The sequence below is a fragment of the Salmo salar genome, chromosome 06, assembly GCF_965601325.2.
Source record: "Salmo salar chromosome 06, fSalSal1, whole genome shotgun sequence".
NCBI classification, from domain to species: domain Eukaryota; kingdom Metazoa; phylum Chordata; class Actinopteri; order Salmoniformes; family Salmonidae; genus Salmo; species Salmo salar.
Genome location: NC_138296.1, coordinates 13745216 through 13763310, shown reverse-complemented (window position 1 = coordinate 13763310; position 18095 = coordinate 13745216). Strand labels below are relative to the sequence as shown.

Genomic DNA, 18095 nt, shown 5'->3' with positions numbered 1-18095 from the left:
CGTTTCGAGGCTGACATTTGGCAAGTCGAACCTTCAGCTCCCTCCACAGATTTTCTATGGGATTAAGGTCTGGAGACTGGCTAGGCCACTCCAGGACCTTAATGTGCTTCTTCTTGAGCCACTCCTTTGTTGCCTTGGTCATTGTCATGCTGGAATACCCATCCACGACCCATTTTCAATGCCCTGGCTGAGGGAAGGAGGTTCTCACCCAAGATTTGACGGTACATGGCCACGTCCATCGGCCCTTTGATGCAGTGAAGTTGTCCTGTCCCCTTAGCAGAAAAACACCCCCAAAGCATAATGTTTCCACCTCTATGTTTGACGGTGGGGATGGTGTTCTTGGGGTCATAGGCAGCATTCCTCCTCCTCCAAACACGGCGAGTTGAGTTGATGCCAAAGAGCTCCATTTTGGTCTCATCTGACCACAACACTTTCACCCAGTTGTCCTCTGAATCATTCAGATGTTCATTGGCAAACTTCAGACGGCATGTATATGTGCTTTCTTGAGCAGGGGGACCTTGCGGGCACTGCAGGATTTCAGTCCTTCACGGCGTAGTGTGTTACCAATTGTTTTCTTGGTGACTATGGTCCCAGCTGCCTTGAGATCATTGACAAGATCCTCCCGTGTAGTTCTGGGCTGATTCCTCACCGTTCTTATGATCATTGCAACTCCATGAGGTGAGATCTTGCATGGAGCCCCAGGCTGAGGGAGATTGACAGTTCTTTTGTGTTTCTTCCATTTGCGAATAATCGCACCAACTGTTGTCACCTTCTCACCAAGCTGATTGGTGATGGTCTTGTAGCCTATTCCAGCCTTGTGTAGGTCTACAATCTTGTCCCTGACATCCTTGGGGAGCTCTTTGGTCTTGGCCATGGTGGAGAGTTTGGAATATGATTGATTGATTGCTTCTGTGGACTCCCTTTAAGAGTGTGCTCCTAACCTCAGCTCGTTACCTCTATAAAAGACACCTGGGAGTCAGAAATTTTTCTGATTGAGAGGAGGTCAAATACTTATTTCCCTCATTAAAATGCAAATGAATTTATAACGTTTTTGACATGCGTTTTTCTGGATTTTTGTTGTTGTTATTCTGTCTCTCACTGTTCAAATAAACCTACCATTAAAATTATAGACTGAGCATTTCTTTGTCAGTGGGAAAACGTACAAAATCAGCAGGGGATCAAATACTTTTCCCCCCTCACTGTATGAACATTTGAACATCTTGGCCATGTTCTGTTATAATCTCTGCCCGGCACAGCCATAGGAGGACTGGCCACCCCTCGTAGCCTGGTTCCTCTCTAGGTTTCTTCCTAGGTTTTGGCCTTTCTAGGGAGTTTTTCCTGGCCACCGTGCTTCTACACCTGCATTGTTTGCTGTTTGGGGTTTTAGGCTGGGTTTCTGTAGAGCACTTTGATATATCAGCTGATGTAAGAAGGGCTATATATATATACATTTGATTTGATATAAGGAAATAAGCAAACAGGAAACCACTCACCCAGAGGCGGCACTCCTGGTGGCCGGAGACTTTAATGCAGGGAGACTTAAATCAGTTCTACCTAATTTCTATCAACATGTTAAATGTGAAACCAGAGGGAAAATAAATTCTACATCACCGGTACTCCACACACAGAGACACGTACAAAGCTCTACCTCGCCCTCCATTTGGTAAATCCGACCACAACGCTGCAATAACAGCCTACACTCTTCTGGGAAGACTTTTCACTAGATCTTGGAACATTGCTGCGGGGACTACAATTCAGCCACAAGAGCATTAGTGAGGTCGGGCACTGATGTTTTTGGCAATTAGGCCTGGCTTGCAGTCTGCATTCCAATTCATCCCAAAGGTGTTCGATGGGGTTGAGGTCAGGGCTCTGTACAGGCCAGTCAAGTTCTTCCACACCGATCTCGACAAACCATTTCTGTATGGACCTCGCTTTGTGCACGGGGCATTGTCATGCTGAAACAGGAAAGGGCCTTCCTCAAACTTTTGCCACAAAGTTGGAAACAGAAACGTCTAGAATGTCATTGTATGCTGTAGTGTTAAGATTTTCCTTCACTGGAACTAAGGGGCCTAGCCTGAACCATGAAAAACAGCCCCAGACAATTATTCCTCCTCCACCAAAATTTACAGCTGACACTATGCATTGGGGCAAGTAGCGTTCTCCTGGCATCCGCCAAACCCAGATATGTCAGTCGGCAGCGAGTCTTACACCACTCCAGCTGACGCTTGGCATTGCGCATAGTGACCTTAGGCTCGTGTGCGGCTGCTCATTTATGGAGACCCATATCATGAAACTCCAGACAAACAGTTATTGTGATGAACTTGGCGTTGTGATGAACTTGGAGTGTTGCAACCGAGGACACATGATTTTTATGCACTAAGTGCTTCAGTACTCGATGGTCCCGTTCTGTGAGCTTGTGTGGCCTACCACTTCTCGATTGAGCCGTTGTTGCTCCTAGACGTTTCTACTTCACAAAAACAGCAATTACAGTTGACCAGGGAAGCTCTAGCAGGGCAGAAATTTGACAAACTGACTTGTTGGAAAGGTGGCATCCAATGATGGTGCCACGTTGAAAGTCACTGAGCTCTTCAGTAAGGCCACTCTACTGCCAATGTTTGTCTATGGAGATAGCATGGCTGTGTGCTCAATTTTATACACCTGTCAGCAACGGGTGTGGCTGAAATAGCCAAATCCAATCATTTGAAGTGGTGTCCACATACTCAAGAATGTACTGTATTTATACTGTGGACTCCGACATTGCCCGTCCTAATATTATTATATTTCTCAATTCAATTATTTTACTTTTAGATGTGTGTATTGTGAATTGTTAGATATTACTCTACTGTTGGAACTAGGAACACAAGCATTTCACCACACCTGCAATAAGATCTGCAAAGTATGTGTATGCGACCATGGGAGTAGCTAGCTAGCATTGGAAAACTCCATTACATTGCATGCATTCTAAGGTAGCAGCGTGACAATTTGGTTTTGAACAGATGTAGCTAGCTAACTAGTTATGTTTTGTGGAAAAATGTAGGCCTGGCATTTGGACGTGAACTTGCTATCATTAGCCAGCTTTTGTGTCGATGTCAGCTGTTGTCTGCTAGCTAGCTAATGGCTATAGTTATTTGTGTAAAAAACCTTCCATAAACAATTACAGCTAGTTAACTTTCTTTGCCTGTTCATTAGCTAGCTAGCTACAGAGGATAACTTAGCTGCTGGACTTTGGACAAGCAAGATAACTTTAGCTAATAGCAGCTGTATTGTTGCCAGGCAACAGAGATACTGACCAAGTATGATATAACTCTGAGACTTGTAGCACATTGTTGGTTCTTAATGGACAAATGTGCACGTGAAAGTTGCGCCCCTGGTTTTTGATGTATTTGAGTTGTCACTGCGTAGACTAAGCATAGGTGATTAGATGAGGTTGAAGTTGAAATGGTGCTTGAATAGTGGAGGCAGCGCCTGTTTTATTTGCGGTAACTAATTCAATAGTTGTTAAGTAGTCCGAAAATGTTAGGTACATTAACTTGCTTGACCATTCTGTAGGTCATGCAACATTTTTTTGTGAACCTAACAAGACAGATGTTGCTCTCCGGTTTCATTATTTAACAAAGGTGTGGTTGAAATGATTCTGCCACGGTCGTCTCGTCACGGCATATGAAGTAACAGGCTAGAACAAAAAACACAATTATCACAACGCGGGGGTTGTAATATGGCTTCCCAGGTGATTTTACTCACACACCGCTACTGCAAGGTGTAGCCTTGACCTCATTATTTATCCATGGTTCTGACTTTACGCATTGCGCATTGCTTTGTATCAAACTGTGCTTTAGGCTAGTAGGGTACTTTGCTGAAGGACAAAATGTCCCTGGTTTTTATTACCATCAGTTTATTTTGTCCAGCTGTTCAAATGAAACGAATGGATATGGAAGATCAAAGATGATAACTAGGCCTAGACATATAATACACCACAGTAGGCATACTGTTAATAAAAGTAAAAAACTTACCCAATCCATAGTTGGCTATTCTTTCTTCAGCGTTTAAAAGTGACAGTAAATCTGTAGCTAGCCTACACTACAGTTAGTTTCTTTGTTACAGCATTCAGATAAAGAACAGCTATACCAGAGAAATCAGACGTCCTTTTCAATATTAAAACTAGATTTAAGATTTGACAAATAAAAGGTCTGATGTAGTCTAATCTTACTTCAGAAGGTTCCTGGATAGGATTTGACCTGATCTATTAAAGTCAAAACGTTTAACACCCTATTCACCAAGAATCCAGTTGTCTGTTGTCGTCTAACTCTACCCGAGCGTCACTTGGACAACATCCTCTTCGAGAGTCCAGGTAGTTTTATTGTCTAATGCCCAGTAAGTGTAGCCTATAAAATACCAGACTGATTACCGCTGCGCTAGATTGTGTGTCAGTTAGCAATTAGTGGAGGGTGGTATGTGCATTAACATTAGGATAGTAATACATTGGTTAAGGTGTTATTACATGATTGGTTGAAGTCATTACGTTATTCATAAATGATTACTCACCTGATAATGTAACTTATTACATTAAATGGAAAAAGTTATTACTATAACAATTCAATATTTGTATAATTAACAATCAAGATATTACATTTACCAGTTTTATTACATTATAAATGTAAAAGTTATTACATTAACCGTTGTTACAAGACAGCATACTTAGTTCTTGCCTTGACCTCGTGGATATTATTATTCAATGTATAATTGATTCATTTTAGGAACAAATCAATTTAGATATTATAAAACAAATTAAAGTTCTTGTTTGGAAGATAATGGCTTGAATTTATTGATCAATTTAATATATGATTTTTCTTTTAATTTAAACTTTATTTAACTAGGCAAGTCAGTTAAGAACAAATCCTTATTTAGAATGACGGCCTACCGGGGAACAGTGGGTTAACTGCCTTGTTCAGGGGCAGATGACAGATTTTTACCTTGTCCGTTTGGGATTCGATCCAGCAACCTTCCGGTTACTCGCCCAACGCTCTAACCACTAGGCTACCTGCCGCCCAATATAGACCTATTGTTGAAACATTCTACATAATGACATTTAATAATAATAGCATCATAAGTATATGAAAGATACAATTATCAACACCCGCCCACACAAACAGGTTCACTGTGACATTTTCTATGATAACATTTATCCATTTAGATCCCAATGTGTGATATTACATAGACACAGGGGAAACCTGATCCTAGATCAGAGCTGCATATTATGCTGCACAGAGGTTACCATGGTGATCAGACTAAGTCAACTGTTTAAGAATGGGAGATGGATATGACTGTTCACTAGATGTTTTCTACTGATCCTTTATTTAGGGATCTGGAAATGGTGTCGGATAGGAGGGAGACGAAATATGGCACATTTTTGCTTTCTGGTGTTTTTTCATTGGCCCTAAACGAGCAAAGCTCTTTCCACATAGACAGACATAGGGTTTCTCTCTAGTGTGTATTCGCTTGTGTGAATTCAGGGTCCCTGATTCAGCAAAGATCTTTCCACACTGATCACAACTATAAGGCTTTTCTCCTGTGTGTGTTCGCTGGTGTGCAGTCAGGGTGGAAGCTAAAGCAAAGCTTTTTCCACACTGATCACAGCTATAAGGCTTCTCTCCTGTGTGTGTTCGCTGGTGTATAGTCAGGGTGGAAGCTCGAGCAAAGATCTTTCCACAATGATCACAACTATAAGGCTTTTCTCCTGTGTGTATGCGCTGGTGTTTATTCAGGGTGGAAGCTAAAGCAAAGCTCTTTCCACACTGATCACAGCTATAAGGCTTCACTCCAGTGTGTATGCGCTGGTGTATAGTTAGTTTATCTGATACAGCAAAGCTCTTCCCACACAGATTACAGATATAAGGCTTCTCTCCAGTGTGTATGCGCTGGTGTCTAATCAGGGTGGAAGCTACAGCAAAGCTCTTTCCACACTGATCACAGCTATAAGGCTTCTCTCCAGTATGTACACGCTGGTGTATGGTTAGGGCTCCTGCATTAACAAAGTTTTTCCCACAATCGAGGCAGGGGTAGGGCTTCTCCCCTTCATAAATTCTCAGATGATATTTAAAGGTGTTATATGCAGCAAAACTCTTCCCACACTGATCACAGCTATAAGGCTTTTCTCCTGTGTGTGTTCGCTGGTGTGTAGTCAGGTTGGAAGCTCGAGCAAAGCTCTTCCCACACTGATCACAGCTATAAGGCTTTTCTCCTGTGTGTGTTCGCTGGTGAATTATGAAGGACCTCCGTGTAGTGAAACGCTTTCCACAGTCAGAGCAGCTGTGGTGAGATTTCTTCCCTGTACGTCTGTGCTGGTGTTTGAGGTGTTCTGATTGGGAGAGACTCTTCCCTGTCTCGTCAGCAACATGTTGTTGTTGAGGCTCCCCAGATGATAACTCCCTCCCACTGAGAGAACGACGGTTAGGAGTGTCCCCTGTGAAACAAAGACATTTAATAACTAGGTTTTGGAAATATGAGTCCATAAACAAATATCAACAATATATTACTCAGTGGAAAGTTTATTAGGTACGCTACCCCGTTCATGAAAATAGATCACTCCTACAGACAGTGAGTCACGTGGCTGTGGCTTGCTTTATAAAGCAGGCAGAGGCATTAAGTTCCTGTTTGGTTGAACATTAGAATGGGCAAAACAAGTGACATAAGCGACTGAGCATGGTATGATCGTCGGTGCCAGGCGCGCCGGATACAGAATCTCAGAAACAGCCACCCTCCTGGACTTTTCACGCACGACAGTCTAGAGTTGACCAAGAATGGTGCGACAAACAAAAAACATCCAGTCAGCGGCAGTCCTGTGGGTGAAACCAGCTCATTGACGAGAGAGGTCGCAGGAGAATGGCAAGAATCGTGCAAGCCAACAGGCCGGCCACAAATAGACAAATAACGGCACAGTACAACCGTGGTGTGCAGTGCGGCATCTTGGAACAAAAAACTCGTAGATCCTCGTCACTGATGGGCTATTGCAGCAGACGACTACACTGTGTTCCACTCCTATCAGCTAAAAACAAGAAGAAGCTGCTCCAGTAAGAACGCAATAACCAACACTGGACAATTAAGGAGTGGGGGAAAAAATCACGGTTCCTTTTGCTTCATGCTGATGGCAGAGTCAGGATTTGGCATAAGCAGCATGAGTTCATGGACCCATCTGCCTGGCGTCAACGGTACAGGGTGGTGTACTGGTGTGGGGAATGTTTTCCTGGCACACGTTAGGTCCTTTGATACCAATTCAGCACCACAGTGTATCTGAACATTGTTGCTGACCAAACCCAACAAAGTATCTTTGGGATGAGATGGAATGGGCTGTTGGCAGCATGAATGTGCTGCCGTCCAATCTGCAGCAACTGCGTGATACCATTGCGTCAGCATGAACCAACAACATCCCTGTGGTACGTTTCCGACACCTTGTAGAATACATGCTCCGGACATTGAGGCTGTTTTGGAGGCAAAGGGGGGTCCGTTCCGGAACTAAATGGGCGTACCTAACAAACTGGCCACCGAGTGTATATTGTTTATCAATCAATTAATAGAATTTGCAGAAGCAGATTGTAGTCTAATTCACACACACACCATTGTTCTTACTTGATGAAATAAAATCTCCATCTCCCTCCTCGTGTCCTTCTCTCACAGTTCCACTCTGCCCTGGTGTTTTCCTGCAGTCGACCAGCCTCACAGACACCCTCTTCAGACCCAGCAGTAAGGCACTACCAGGAGAGTTGTGACCCGGCAGGGTGGAGGGGGACGGACTAGCTCTGTCCTGGTAACCACAGAAAGTATTGTACATAGAATATTAGACCAAACGTTTGATTACTTTAGTCTAAATCTCTGATTGATTGGGTGCATCCTTATAATATGTCCTTTCTCCTGAAGTGTGTCATCATTCACTACTTTCCACAAATGTACTTTTTTTCCCCAAATCACTTTGGCACATTTTTCAAATGGAAGATGTTTAGATTTTTTCACTCTTAAAACAAATGTCAAAACTGATAACTCTTAATTCCCCGTCTTATGTTCAGAACCTATGAGAATTAATAGGAGTTCACCTCTGAGTTAATATTGATTGATGCAAGATGGCGCCGACAGAGATGGTCACCTCGCTTCGAGTCCTTAGGCAACTATGCATGTTTTTTCTGTATTATTTCTTACCCCCAAGAAATCTTAAGTCTTATTACATACAGATGGGAATAACTATTGGATATAAGACCGACGTCAACTTACCAACATTACGACCAGGAATACAACTTTCCGGAAGCGGATCCTTAGTTTGGACCACCACCCAGGACAGTGGATCTAATCCCAGAAGCCGACCCAAAACAATGTCGCCGCAGAACAGGCAGACGGAGCGGCCTCCTGGTCAGGCTCCGTAGGCGTGCACTTTGCCCACCGGTTCCGAGTATACTACTCGCCAATGTCCAGTTGCCTTCCAGAGGGATTGCCTTCCAGAGAGACATCAAAGATTGTAACTCTGTTTCATGGAAACATGGCTCTCTCGGTATATGTTGTCAGAGTCGGTTCAGACACCGGGCTTCTTCATGCGTCGCACCGACAGAGATAAACATCTCTCTGGGAATAAGAAGGGCAGTGGTGTATGCTCCATGATTAACGATTCATGGTGTAATCATAACAACATACAGGAACTCAAGTCCTTCTGCTCACCCAACCTTGAATTCCTTACAATCAAATGCCGGCCATATTATCACCCAAGAGAATTCTCATCAGTTATCAGCAGTTATCACAGCTGTGTAAATACCCCCTCATGCAGACACCACCGACGGCCCTCAAGGAACTTCACTGGACTCTATGTAAACTGGAAACCATATATTCTGGGGCTGCATTTATTGTAGCTGGTGATTTTAGCAAAGCAAATTTGAGAACAAGGCTACCTAAATTCTATTAGCATATTGATTGCAGCACGGGCAATACACTCGATCCCTGCTACTCTAACTTCCATGATGCATACAAGGCCCTCCCTCGCCCCCCTTTGGCAAATCCGACCACGACTCCATCTTGCTCCTACCGTCTTAAAGGCAGAAACTCAAACAGTATGTACCCATGACTAGAATCATTCAATGCTGGTCTGACCAATTGGAATCCACGCTTCAAGATTGTTTTGGTCACGCGGATTGGGAAATGTTCTGGGCAGCCTCAGAACAACATTGACTTGGTGAGTGAGTTTATAAGGAAGTGCATTGGAGATGTTGTACCCACTGTGACTATTAAAACCTACCCTAACCAGAAACTGTGGATGGATGGTGGCATTCGGGCAAAACTGAAATCACGAACCACCGCATTTAACTTCAGGGCTACATGGGATGCTACCGTCCCACCCACGGTTCACACTATTCAACAGTGAAAAATCAGAGCACCAAATTCAAAACAACAAAACGTCATAATTCAAAGTTCTCAAACATACAACTATTTTACACCATTAACCTCTCTGGGCTAGGCGGGATGAATTCGTCCCACCTACGCAACAGCCAGTGTAATCCAGTGGCGCGATTTTCAAATACCTTAGAAATGCTATTACTTCAATTTCTCAAACATATGACTATTTTACAGCATTTTAAAGACAAGACTCTCGTTAATCTAACCACACTGTCCGATTTCAAAAAGGCTTTACAACGAAAGCAAAACATTAGATTATGTCAGCAGAGTACCCAGCCAGAAATAATCAGACACCCATTTTTCAAGCTAGCATATAATGTCACAAAAACCCAGAAGACAGCTAAATGCAGCACTAACCTTTGATGATCTTCATCAGATGACACACCTAGGACATTATGTTATACAATACATGCATGTTTTGTTCAATCAAGTTCATATTTATATCAAAAAACAGCTTTTTACATTAGCATGTGACGTTCAGAACTAGCATACCCCCCGCAAACCTCCGGTGAATTTACTAAATTACTCACGATAAACGTTCACAAAAAACATAACAATTATTTTAAGAATTATAGATACAGAACTCCTTTGTGCAATCGAGGTGTCCGATTTTAAAATAGCTTTTCGGTGAAAGCACATTTTGCAATATTCTCAGTAGATAGCCCAGCCATCACGGCAAGCCATTTAGACACTGACCAAGTTTAGCCCTGACCAAACTCCGATTTACTATTACAAAAGTTTGATTACCTTTGTTGTCTTCGTCAGAATGCACTCCCAGGACTGCTACTTCAATAACAAATGTTGGTTTGGTCCAAAATAATCCATCGTTATATCCAAATAGCGGCGCTTTGTTCGTGCGTTCCAAGACACTATCCGAAGTGTAAATAAGGGTCACGAGCATGGCGCAATTCGTGACAAAAAAATTCTAAATATCCCATTACCGTACTTCGAAGCATGTCAACCGCTGTTTAAAATCCATTTTTATGCCATTTTTCTCGTAAAAAAGCGATAATATTCCGACCGGGAATCTGCGTTTAGGTAAACAGAGGAAAGAAAACAAAGCATTCGGTCGACGCGGGCACGCGCCTGAGTCTCACAGTACTGTAACCAGCCACTACCCAAACGCGCTACTTTTTTTTCAGCCAGAGCCTGCAAAGCCACGATTCAGCTTTTTGCCGCCTTCTGAGAGCCCATTGGAGCCGTAGGAAGTGTCACGTAACAGCAGAGATCCTTTGTTTTGGATAGAGAAGGCCAAGAAATGGTCAGACAGGGTACTTCCTGTACAGAATCTTCTCAGGTTTTGACCTGCCATTTGAGTTCTGTTATACTCACAGACACCATTCAAACAGTTTTAGAAACTTTAGAGTGTTTTCTATCCAAAGCCAATAATTATATGCATATTCTAGTTACTGGGCAGGAGTAGTAACCAGATTAAATCGGGTACGTTTTTTATCCAGCCGTGTCAATACTGCCCCCTAGCCCTAACAGGTTAAAGATAAACCTCTCCTTAATCCAACCACATTGTCTGATTTCAAAAAGGCTTTACAGCAAAAGCATAAAGTTAGATTATGTTAGGACAGTGCCAACACAAGAAAAACCACACAGCCATATTCCAAGCAGGAGAGGGGTCACAAAAAAACATAAATACAGCTAAAATTAAGCACTAACCTTTGACGATCTTCATCAGATGACACTGCTAGGACTCAATGTTACACAATACATGAATGTTTTGTTCGATAAAGTTCATATTTATATCCAAAAACCCCATTTTACATTGGCACGTGATGTTCAGAAAATATTTTTCCTCCATAACTGCCGGTGAATCAGCACAACAATTTACAAAAAAACTCATCATAAACGTTGATAAAATATTAAATTGTTATTCAAAGAATTATAGATAAACATCTCCTGAATGCAACCGCTGTGACAGATTTCAAAAAAGCTTCACGGGGAAAGCACACTTTGCAATAACCTGAGTACGGCGCTCAGAAAAATACATCATACAATACAGATACCCGCCATTTTGGAGTAATCTAGCATTATAAATATTCACTTACCTTTGATGATCATCAGAAGGCACTTCCAGGAATCCCAGGTCCACAATAAATGTTGTTTTGTTCGATAAAGTCCATAATTAATGTCCAAATACCTCCTTGTTGTTTGCGCGTTCAGTAAGCTACTCCAAATGTAGGAAGCGCGCCGAACATTTCACAATGAAAAGTCAAAAAAAGGTATATTTACGTTCGTTGAAACATGTCAAACGTTGTATAGTATCAATCTTTAGGGCCTTTCTAACATAAAACTTCAATAATATTCCAACTGGACGATTCCAATGTCTTGAAAAACGTTATGGAACACAGCTACCTCATCATGTGAATGCGCGCCAATGAACTCATGTCATTTTCTGAGTCACCAACTTCCCGGCCTTCTTGTTCGCTCTCTGTTCACTGCAAAAGGCTGCAACAAGGTTCTAAAGACTGTTGACATATAGTGGAAGCCTTAGCAAGTGCAAAATGAACCCTAAGTCACTGTGTGTTAGATAGGCAATGACTTGAAAAGACTACAAGCATCAGATTTCCCACTTCCTGGTTGGATTTTTTCTCAGGTTTTTGCCTGCCATATGAGTTCTGTTATACTCACAGACATCATTCAAACAGTTTTAGAAACTTCAGAGTGTTTTCTATCCAAATCTACTAATACTATGCAAATATTTGACTCTGGGCCCGAGTATTAGGCAGTTTACTCTGGGCACGCTTTTCATCCGAAATCGAAAATACTGCCCCCTATATCTTGACAGGTTAACCACTGAGAATATGGCCGAATACAAACAGTGTAGTTATTCCCTCCGCAAGGCAATCAAACAAGCGAAATGTCGGTATAGAGACAAAGTGGAGTCGCATTTCAACGGCTCAGACACAAGACGTATGTGGCAGGGTCTACAGGAAATTATGGACTACAAAAAGAAAACCACCTACGTCACGGACAACAACGTCTCGCTTCCAGACAAACTAAACACCTTCTTTGCCCGCTTTGAGGATAATACAGTGCCACAGTCGCGGCCCGCTAACAAGGACTGCCCCCCCCCCCCCCTCCTTCTCCGTGGCTGACGTGAGTAAGACATTTAAACGTGTTAACCCTCCCAAGGCTGCTGGCCCAGACGGCATCCCTAGCCGCGTCCTGGTGCGTTTCAATTGCTCCCTATCTCCCAAGTGCTTTGAGAGACTAGTCAAGGATCATATCACCTCCATGTTACCTGCCACCCTAGACCCACTTCAGATTGCATACCGCCCCAACTGGTCCACAGACGATGCAATCACCATCACACTGCCCTATCCCATCTGTAAGAATACCTATGTAAGAATGTTGTTCATTGACTACAGCTCAGCATACAACACCATAGTACCCTCCAAGCTCATCATTAAGCTGGAGGCCCTGGGTCTCAACCCCACCCTGTGCAATTGGGTCCTGGACTTTGACGTGCCGCCCCAAGCTGGTGAAGGTAGGAAAACAACATTTCCACTTGAGGTAGGCCTACACTAGAAGAATCCAACAATGACGCACGCACGTTGTCTACATTTTAAACCGTCGAATAAATCTTTTAGCAGTAATTAAGGAAGGCACAGTGATGCCGAAACGTTGGTAAATACCCATTAAATTGCTGGGAGATTGTACATGGAGTGTGCGACTTTATTTTGATAGTTTATAGGAATTAGGAAAATAAAAACATTCCAAAAAACAGAATAGCATATTCTGAGTTTAAAGGTAGACGCAGCGATATAACATAGGCTATAGGTGCAAAGTAAATAGCATGGTGGGTAAATTTCCACTATAACCAAGAACATTGAAATGCGAGGCTAAACTTCTCCAATGTTTGAAAAAATTATACTGAACAAATACATAAAACACAACAATTTCAATGATTTTAGTACATATGAGGAAATTAGTCAATTGAAAAAACTTCATTAGGCCCTAATCTGTGGATTTCACATGACTGAGAATACAGATATGCATCTGTTAGTTACAGCTACCTTAAAAAAAGGTCTTCACAATGGGCCTCAAGATCTCATTGTGGTATTTTTGTGCATTCAAATTGACAATCGATAAAATGCAATGGTGTTTGTTGGCCGTAGCTTATGCCTGCCCATACCATAACCCCACGATGGGGCACTCTGTTCACAATGTTGACACCAGCAAACCGCTTGTCCGCACGATACAATACACATGGTCTTCGATTGAGAGGCCTGGTTGGACGTACTGACAAATTCTCTCAAACGTAGTTGGAGTCGGCATATGGTAAAGAAATGAACAATACATTTTCTGCTAACAGCTCTGGTGAACATTCTTAGTCAGCATGCCAATTGCATGCTCCCTCAAAACTTGGAGACATGCGGCATTGGGTTGTGTGACAAAACTACACATTTTTGAGTGGTCTTTTATTGTCCCCAGCAAAAGGTGCACCTGTGTAATGAACATGCTGTTTAATCAACTTCTTGACATGCCAAACTTGTCAGGTGGATGGACTATCTTGCATTTAGAGAAATTCTCACTAACCAGGATGTGAACAAATCAGTGCCAAAAAAATAAAGAAATGTGCTTTTTGTGCATCTAGAACATTTCTGGGATCTTTTATCTCAGCTCATGAAACATGGGACCAACACTGTACATGCTGTGTTTATATTGTTGTTCAGTGTATATGAAAGCAAGCTTTGCTTTTACACTTGCAAGACCATCATGTTTAATTGCCCAAGCAGTTTTTTCTTGTAGTAATGTGGAGCCTGACTGCATTAGCTTCAACCTTTGTTTTAGCAATACATGTCATTGAGAAGAAAACAAATATTTCGTAACATATTTCTTGCCCTCAGTAGCCCCTCACCACTGGAATGGCAGTGCGTGGCAGAGTTGTTGACAAACATCCAACACATGGGCTAGTATATAGCTAGCTACATTTCTTTGCCTGTTCAATAGCTAGCTTTCAGCTGACTGGTGTTAGCTTGCTATTTACAGAGGCTAGCTGCTGGACTTAGGACAAGCAAGCTAACATTAGCTAATAGCAGCTGTATTGTTGCAGAGCAACATAGTCGATGTTCCCGAACGGATTTCACTTGATTTCCCAAATTAAGCACTGGGTAGATGTAGGAACAGGGTTGGAGAGCCCATGGCATACAGAGTTTGGGTGGAATATCACCTGTCGCGCAGCGAGAGCATGCTCCTCAAACAGTGGTTGATGAGTGAAATAAGTGTTTTTATATTTACTTCTCAGCTGCTCATATTAAGCACATGCTCTGCAAAAAAAAAAGTAGCCTACCTGGTCAGTGTGCGGCTACCATTTGCTATTCAAGTGCGTAAGGATGACATGTATTTTTCCCCCTGTTCCTTTTCCTGGTCCTGCCCATTTGATAAAGGGCAATTCTAAATCGGAACAAGATTAAATTGAGAATAGTCTGATGGGTAAAAATCTGATCACTTGATGTGAGAACAGCTGTACAGCCTGAGGCAAGGAACAGAGCACAAGCATATTTTTTTTTGCAACTTCCTGAAATCATCAATAGGCTATAGTCACATTGTGCAGCCCATATATATTTTGATTTCAAATAAATTCTATAAGGTTTATAATTGCCAAATAACTCCAAATGTAGCATATAGGACCGGTTTCAATGGAACACTTTTACGCTCAACATGGCCACTTCATATTCGCTCCAGAATGGGAAAAATATCCTTTCTATTTTATTTAGCTAAGTTCAATTATATTCTTCTTACTATAAAAATAATTTAATATAAAAGAATGACATGGGCCTTAAGTGTATTTTGTCAGCTAAATGAACAAGCCTACAGCCTTTGCCAGCAGCATACCACACTGCGTCTGAAGCTAAGCAGGGTTGGTCCCTGGATGGAAGACTGGATGCTGCTGGAGGTGGTTTTGGAAGGCCAGTAGGAGGCACTCTTTCCTCTGGTCTAAAATAATATCCCAATGCCCCAGGGCAGTGATTTGGGACATTGCCCTGAGTAGAGGGGCGTCCGCTGACTGGAGTTAGCTAGCTATTTACGGAGGCTAGCTGCTGGATTTTAGACAAGCAAGCTAATTGTTGCTGACCAGTTTAGATAACATCTTTTTAGCCGAATCTCAGGATTTATAATTGTCAGAATTGCTACAAAAAAATGAACTCATTGTTGGTTTCTAATGTAATGGACGGAATGTGCATGTGAGCGACACATTATGAAATGTAATAAAATCTGTTGCACCTACAAACTTTGTCAATCCATTTTTTTATTTTTATCAAATGGTCAATTTATGGTAGCTATATGCTCATTTCAATCTGACTTCTAGACTTTGAGCTTGGTGGGTGCAGAAAATACTCTGAAAACTCGCCATGGTAAAGTTGGTTTTATATTTCAGACATTCGCCATTTAAAATTGTAAAAATCAATAACTAATTCATTGATTGTCACAGAAACAAAATTAGATATGGTTTATTCTATAAATGTCTAGCAACTTTTACAACATTTATTTTGATCTGATATAAATACATCTAAAAAACGCTATTTAAAGCGGTATAAATCAATAACTAATTTGATAGAAAAAAAATTGATACATGCCCTCTATCAAATCAAAACTGGAATTTCTGCTCAAAGCAAAAGTTGTAAAAGTATACTAGACATTTATAGAATAAATAATACCTAGTTTGATGATTCTGTCATAATCAGTGAAAACGTTGATTTATATAGCTTTAAATTGTATTTTATAGATTTTATGTATTTTTATCCTATCAAAACTGGAATGTTTACTCCAAAGGTTGTAAAAGTATGCTCGACATTTATAGAATAAATCATATCAATTTGATGATTCTGTGACAAACGGTGAATGAGTTATTGATTTATACCATTTTAAAGTGCTTTTGGCGAATGTCTGTCCGAATTTGTGAATATAAACCCAACTTTCCCTTGGTGAAATCTCAATTGCTAAGGACCCTGTTAGAAATCCGGTATATGGTACTCCGTAACGGCTGGAGAGATCATGGTGAGGTGGGGAGTGTGTTGTGTATCTCCAATCAAGTTCATTTGCGAGATTTCATCGACATTGCTGTAATAATGGCTTAGATATGATGGTAGGGAGATTTTAATGTATCATTGAGCTTCAACCAATGCATACTCAGCACGACTGCAACACATAATGAAATAGAACAATAAAATATTAAAATATTGCAAAGGTGAGATGTAGTATGCATCATTGGTGTAGCCTCTCAATGGCCAATACATAGCATCAGCAATCCAGGGTTTATATACATCACTGGTGTAGCCTATGCTTAATTATTTCTCCCTGCTTCTGACTTGACCTGTTGGTTGGGCATTGCTTGTATCAATCTGTGTGCGATTGGCTACTTTGCTGAAATTACCACCGTGGTTTCGTTTGTCTAGATGTTCAAATGGAACGCCGGGTGTGGAAGATCCAAGAAAACTAGACCTAAACATTGTATACACCACAGTAGGCACTGTTCATAACAGTCAACCAAACTTACCCGATCCATCGTGGAAGCGATTCTTTCAACGTTTCTTCAAATATATTTTTTAAACTAAATGTGTACGCTAGTTACTTTGTCACGGCGTTCAGATAATGAAAAGCTAGACCAGCGCAATCAAACGCCCTTTTAAATATCAAAACTGGATTTAAATTGTGATAAACAAACGTTTCATGTACACTACTCATACATCAGAAAGATCCTGTGGAATTTTATTTGGTTTGAAAACTCGATAGAGGATGGTAACAAACAACTTCCTGTTGATGCTTTTCGGCTTCTTCTGTGGAGTTTGAGGTGCCGCCACCTACTGTACATAGTCATCAACACCTCTCTTCAAGTGGGTGAGGCGGTTTAGGGAGGGTCATTTATTGCTAGAAAATAACTGTTTGTATTGCCACAAACATATTGTATGTTAAATGAATGGCAAAAATGTAGGCTATTTTTGGTATAATCAATACATCATTCATCTATTTATATAGTAAATTATTAGATGTATCACGTTTTTTTGTGTCATCCTCAATGCTTGTAAATGCATTATGTTCACGTGTGGTTGTACTGTTTTAAAATGGTCAAATACAATAAAAATCACAACAAATCTAAGGTATTTATTGAAACAACTAAAACAGCTTGCAGCCTCTGACTGGCTGTGGTTTGCTGGAAGGTGACAGGCTGAATATGAGATTAGAGAAATTCCTTGTTATTGTCTTTCAAATGAACTCATGGCTAGATGGCTTTCTATGGTTTATTTATTATTTATTATGGATCCCCATTAGTTCCTGCCAAGGCAGCAGCTACTCTTCCTGGGGTTTATTATGGATGCCCATTAGTTCCTGCCAAGGCAGCAGCTACTCTTCCTGGGGTCCAGCAACATTAAGGCAGTTATATACAATTTGAAATATTACAATTCACACCACATTAAGTGTGTTTCCTCAGGCCACTTCTCTACTATCACATATCTACAATACAAAATGCATGTGTACGTGTGTAGAGTGCGTGTTTTATGTGTATGTGCGTCTGTGGGTCTCTTCACAGTCCCTGCCGTTCCACAGTGTATTTGTATCGGTTTTTTAAATCAGATTCTACCGCTTGCACCTGATGTGAAATGGAGTTGCATGTAGTCATGGCTCTATGTAGTACTATGCGCCTCCCATAGTCT

The 18095-nt window shown here is 41.4% G+C and overlaps 1 protein-coding gene across 5 annotated transcripts; it reads right to left on the bottom strand.

Annotated features, from left to right (window-relative positions):
* Positions 1 to 4623: 4623 nt before the first annotated feature.
* Positions 4624 to 17191, bottom strand: LOC106606295 (uncharacterized). Of its 5 annotated transcripts, none has more exons than XM_082976072.1 (3): positions 16940 to 17191; positions 7612 to 8604; positions 4624 to 6460 (listed from the first exon to the last, which is right to left on the bottom strand). In XM_082976072.1, the coding sequence occupies exons 2-3, from the start codon at positions 7823 to 7825 to the stop codon at positions 5355 to 5357; spliced, it is 1320 nt and encodes a 439-aa protein (XP_082832198.1). In that variant the 5' UTR covers positions 7826 to 8604; positions 16940 to 17191; the 3' UTR covers positions 4624 to 5354. The 5 variants fall into 5 exon arrangements, with proteins under 5 accessions (XP_082832198.1, XP_014057925.1, XP_082832199.1 ...); XM_014202450.3 differs by having other exon boundaries at positions 7612 to 7798; XM_082976073.1 differs by lacking the exon at positions 16940 to 17191 and having other exon boundaries at positions 7612 to 7798; positions 8260 to 9691.
* Between the last annotated feature and the right edge of the window lie 904 nt (positions 17192 to 18095).

Coding starts and splice junctions, on each gene's coding strand:
- LOC106606295 (XM_082976072.1), bottom strand. CDS start 7,825: ATGTACAATACTTTCTGTGGTTACCAGGACAGAGCTAGTCCGTCCCCC. Junction 6,461..7,611: donor TTCATCAAGTAAGAACAATG/GTGTGTGTGTGA, acceptor TTTGTTTCACAG/GGGACACTCCTAACCGTCGT.